General features: G+C 45.7%; 1 protein-coding gene across 1 annotated transcript in view; it reads left to right on the forward strand.

Moving 5' to 3' along the window:
- Positions 1-240: 240 nt before the first annotated feature.
- LOC100955651 (DENN domain-containing protein 2A) overlaps positions 241-5,570 on the forward strand; it is a 57,644-nt gene continuing 52,314 nt past the window's right edge. The window contains exon 1 of the mRNA XM_023514212.1: positions 241-314. Within this exon, the coding sequence (XP_023369980.1) occupies positions 241-314 (74 nt within the window). The remainder of the gene's footprint in view (positions 315-5,570) is intronic.

The following is a 5,570-nucleotide window of genomic DNA, read 5'->3' on the forward strand; positions in this document are numbered from 1 at the left end:
TATTCCTGCAAGCCCCTGATCCCAATGGTGTATTCCTGCAAGCCCCTGATCCCAATGGTGTATTCCTGTAAGCCCCTGATCTCAATGGTGTATTCCTGCAAGCCTGTGATCTATCAGGGATAAATAGTTTGGTGTGTGGGCCCTAGATCTGCTTCTCTCTGAGGGAGGCCTTAGTGTCCAGGCTCACTGATTGTGCATCCCTGTTCCCCCAGGCAACCTGGAGCGCCTCTCAGTGCTGACATGATGACCGTGTGCAGGCCGGCCGAGGGCAGCCACAGCCACACCGAAAACCTGAGCTACAAATTGGCAGACAAGTAAGAGTGTTTTCCCCTGAGAGCAAAGCAGTTGGCCCAGATACTTTGTCTCCTTCCCTCCCCTGCCACCTTCCCCTCCTCAGTCATCCCACTTCCTTCTCGTTTCCAGGTGGTTCTCATGAGTTTCCTATAAACCATCTGGTGCCCTGCACTCACTCAAGGTTTCAGACCAAAGTGGTCAGAGAAGGTCTGACTAGTGCCTGGTGCGGGGAGAGTATGGTCCCCCGGAGACTTGCGCCCTGTCCCATTACTGTTCCAGTAAGATTGATTTTTCTAACTAGCACAGTTAGCTTCCCCGTCGCATGTCAGTGTAGTTGTTTCCTCCTCCCCACGTGGAGCCTTTTCTCTGATACTCTCCCATTCCGCAAAGCAGTTGTCAATCACTGAGCTGTTCCCATCTCTGCTCCCAGGTCAGCGCCCCCCCCCCCGCCCCCCCAGGCATAGAATCCTGAAAATAGGAGTACAGCAAACCACATAAAGAAGGCCCTCTGTCCTTCCGTATGCTTAGAACTGCTTCAGCATCCTTTTTCTTGCCTGAGCTTTGTGAATCCAGGGTGGGCTTCCAGCAAGCCATCCCTTGTTCTTCAGTTTTCAGACAGGGCTTCCGTGACTATGAAATCATTCCAGGTGTTTGGGCTCTTGGGCAATAACTATTACAGTTATAACAGCACTAGTTACCAGTTACTGATATCAAGACTTGTAACATATGCTGTACTTTGCGCACATTACATTTATTAGCTCATCCATTCATTCATTGAATAAATATTTATTGACTATTTACTATGCATTGGGCATGGTGAACAAGATAAATTTGGCCTCGGCACTCAGAAAATCCCAGTCTAAGGAAGGGAGTGCAGGTTTTTATTTTAAGATGAAAAACATGGAGTTAGGACTCAAGTCCCAAGTCCTTCTGACTCCAAAGCCCATGTATTTGTCTCCTGGGCAATATTACCTGACAATATATAGGATATTCATGATTATAAATACTGGATCATCAGTTGTCACTAAGCATACACTAACCTGGATTATTTTGTTTTTATGTGTCTGTCCTCTCACATTTTGCCTCTGGCATAGTGACTATAGTTATAGCAAGAACTATAACTCCTGGGCAGCGCCTGTGGCTCAAGGGGGTAGGGCACCGGCCCCATATGTTGGAAGTGGTGTGCTCAAACCCAGCTCCGGCAAAAACCGCAAAGAAATAAAAATATATTAGATAGTGTCTTATTGGCTCGGCGCCTGCAGCTCAAGTGGCTAAGGCACCAGCCACATACACCTAAGGTGGCGGGTTCAAATCCAGCCTGGGCCCGCCAACAACAGTGACGGCTGCAACCAAAAAATAGCCAGGCGTTGTAGCAGGCGCCTGTGGTCCCAGCTACTTGGGAGGCTGGGGCAGGAGACTCGCTTGAGCCCAGGATTTGGAGGTTGCTGTGAGCTGTGATGCCACAGCACTCTACCCAGGGGGACAGCTTGAGGCTCTGTCTCAAAAAAAAGAACTATAACTCCTGCCATTTGGACCCACCATAAAATAATAACAAACTGATATGAGTCTGACTAAAGTCTAAATTCATGCTAATGTTCCCAGTAGTGATGAAATAATTAAAAATTTTTGTCTCCGGGTGGCACCTGTGGCTCAAAGGAGTAGGGTGTCGGCCCCATATGCCAGAGGAGGTAGGTTCAAACCCAGCCCTGGCCAAAAACTGCAACAACAAAAAAAAAATTGTCCCTTCTGTAAGCACTCTGTTACAAATTTTAATTGCTTATTTAAATAAGAATTCCATTTTGATAGCTGTATTTAACATAGGAAAATGTGTTTGCAAAAAATGCCTTTTCATAAGTTTCTAATCCATGCTGTGCAACCAAGAACAGCAGCATAATTTGTGTGTTAACATCTCAATTGAGGAAGACATCTTTTCATCTTTCTTGGGAATCGAAAGCTAAATAGTAACAGGATGACTGAAATTACTAATTATTCATCCTTCACTGTGAACCTTGACTGTAGTTTCATAATTCCTATATAGTCAGAACTATGTAATCAGAAAGTGTGAGCCATGAGGTTGGTTCATCCTGTGTTTGCTAATTGTGGCAAATCTGAAGTCACTGCGCTCATTACCTTTGCTGGTGTAAGAATGTGGTTTTTTTGTTTTTGTTTTTTTGAGACAGAGTCTCACTATGTCATCTTTGGTAGAGTGCTGTGACATCACAGCTCACAGCAACGTCAAGCTCTTGGGCTTAAGTGATTCTCTTGCCTCTGCCTTCCAAGTAGCTGTGACTATGGGTGCCTGCCACAACTCCCAGCTATTTTTTTGTTGTAGTTGTCATTGTTGTTTAGCAGGCCCAGGCTGGGTTTGAACCCACCAGCCCCGGTGTATGTGGCTGGCACCCTAACCTCTAAGCTACAGGCACTGAGCCTGGTGTAAGAATGTTTTACACTTCAAAATACAGATACTCTCATTGTTTTTTTTTTTTTTTTTTTTTTTTTGAGACAGAGCCTCAAGCTATCACCTTGGGTAGAGTGCTGTGACATCACAGCTCATAGCAACCTCCAACTCCTGGGCTCAAGTGATTCTCCTGCCTCCGCCTCTCAAGTAGCTGGGACTACAGGTGCCCACCACAACGCCTGGCTATTTTTTTTTTTTTTTTTGGTTGCAGCCATCATTGTTGTTTGGCAGGCCCAGGCTGGATTCGAACCTGCCAGCTCAGGTGTATGTGGCTGGCACCTTACCTGCTTGAGCCATAGGCACCGAGTTGATACTCTCATTCTTGTTAGACTATTTTAAAATGTTTTTTATTATTATTATTATTTTTTTTTTTTGAGACAAGAGTCTCTCTCTGTCACCCTCAGCAGAGTGCTGTGTCATCAAAGCTCACAGCAACTTCAAACTCTCAGGCACAATCAATCCCCTTGCTTCAGCCTCCCGAATAAGGTGGGACTACAGGTGCCCACCACAATGCCTGGCTATATTTTAGAGATGGGAACTCAGTCTGGCTCAGGCTGGTCTCAAACTCCTGAGCTCAGGAAATCCACCCACCTTGGCCTCCCAGAGTACTGGGCGTAAGCTACCAGACCTGGCTTAAAAATATTGTTCTTTCAAAATAATCTTTTAGGCTCGGCACCCATAGCACAGTGGTTATGGTGCCAGCCACATACACCCAGGCTGGCGGGTTCAAACCTGGCCCAGGCCAGCTAAACAATAATGACAACTGCAACAATAACAGCAACAAAATAGCTGGGCGTTGTGGCAGGTGCCTGTAGTCCCAGCTACTTGGGAGGCTGAGGGAAGAGAATCACTTAAGCTGAAGAGTTTGAGGTTGCTGTGAGCTGTGATGCCATGGCACTCTACTGAGTGTGACATAGTGAAACTCTGTCTCAAAAAAATAATAATAAGGCTTGTGCCTGTGGCTCAAGTGGCTAAGGTGCCAGCCACATACACATAAGCTGGTGGATTTGAATCCAGCCCGGGCCCATCAAACAACAATGACGGCTGCCACCAAAAAATAGCCAGGTATTGTGGCAGGCCCCTGCAGTCCCAGCTACTTGGGAGGTAGAGGCAGGAGAATCACTTGAGCCCAGGAAGTTGCTGTGAGCTGTGATGCCACAGCATTCTACCCAGGGCAACAGCTTGAGGCTCTGTCTCAAAATAATAATAATAATAATAATCTTTTATATCTCCGAGGCACTAATTAATCTTCTAAATCACATAGGGGTATATATATATATCCTCACATATATGTTCTAGGGCAGAACGTTATGGAATCATGGAAATACACTTTTGCTCCACCTAGTGCAGTAGCCATTAGCCACCTGGAGCCTCTGGTTCTTTTGTTTCTTTTTTTTATTTTTGAGACAGATTCTTACTATGTTGCCCTCAGTAGAGTGCTATGACATCACAGCTCACAGCAACCTCAAACTCTTGGGCTTAAGTGATTCTCTTGCCTTAGCCTCCCAGTAGTTGGGACTACAGGTGCCTGCCACAACGCCTGGCTATTTTTTTGTTGTAGTTGTCATTGTTGTGTAGCAAGCTCGGGCAGGGTTTGAACCTCCCCACCATGGTGTATGTGGCTAACACCCTAACCACTAAGCTATGGGTGCCAAGCCAGTTCTTTTGTTTTTTTGAGACAGAATCTTACTCTGTTACCCAGGGTAGAGTGCCATGGCATTATAGCTCACAGCAACCTCAAACTCTTGGGCTCAAGTGATCTTCTTTCCTCAGCCTCCCATGTGTAGCTGGGACTACAGGCACCTGCCACAACACCTGGCTATTTTTTAGAGACGGGGGTCTTGCTGTGGCTCAGGCTGGCCTTGAACCTGTGAGCTCAGGCAGTCCTACCACCTGGGCCTCCCAAGTGCTAGGAGTACAGGTGTGAGCCCCACGCCTGGCCTAAACTTTGAGTTATTGACATGAGGCTGATTCAACTAAGGAACTGGAGGTTTAACTTAATTGGATTTAAGTTTAGATAGCCCCACGTGGCTGGTGGCTGCTGTTTGGGGAGTGTGTGAAATCTGAATCTGCCTGTTCATTCACACGTTCCTTCATGCAGCAGGTATTCATTGACCCTACTCTGCCGGTGTTGTTCCAGGTGCAAGAGAAGCAGCAGTAGCTGCAGCAGGCCAGGATAACAGAACAGTCCCTGTCTTTGTGGAGAGTGCCCCCTCCAGAGGAGGTTCAGTTCAGACGCACCCAACCCTTGTGGCTTTACACGCTCAAATCAGGACAATTTATCAAGCTCAGAATTAGTGAAAACTTCATGACTTGTAGCATTGTTTTAGTTTTCAAATAGTTAAATAGTTGCAAAGAGCCTCCTGTGAATAACAAAAGCAAGGGAAGCAGCCTATATAATCTTGAAATTACTATTTTCCTTTTGTGTGTGTGTGTGTCTTTTTTCTGGAGACTGTCTCATTCTGTTGCCCAGGCTAGAGTGCCATGGCATCAGCCTAGCTCACAGTAGCCTCAAACTCCTAGGTTCAAGCCATTGTCCTGCCTCAGCCTCTTGAGTAGCTTAGACTACAGGTACCTGCCACAATGCCTAGGTAATTTTTCTATTTTTAGTAGAGATGGTGTCTTGCTGTTGTTCATGCTGGTCTTGAACTCTTGAGCTTAAATAATCCTCCTACCTTGGTCTCCCAGAATGCTAGAATTGTAGGCATGAGCCACCATGCTGGCCCCTTAAACTTTCTTTTTTAAGTTTTTGTTTATTATTATTTTTTATTAAATCATAACTTTGTTTCTTTCTTTCTTTCTTTCTTTTTTTTTTTTT

Source organism: Otolemur garnettii, unplaced genomic scaffold, assembly GCF_000181295.1.
Source record: "Otolemur garnettii isolate 467f Iridium unplaced genomic scaffold, OtoGar3 scaffold00049, whole genome shotgun sequence".
NCBI classification, from domain to species: Eukaryota; Metazoa; Chordata; class Mammalia; order Primates; family Galagidae; genus Otolemur; species Otolemur garnettii.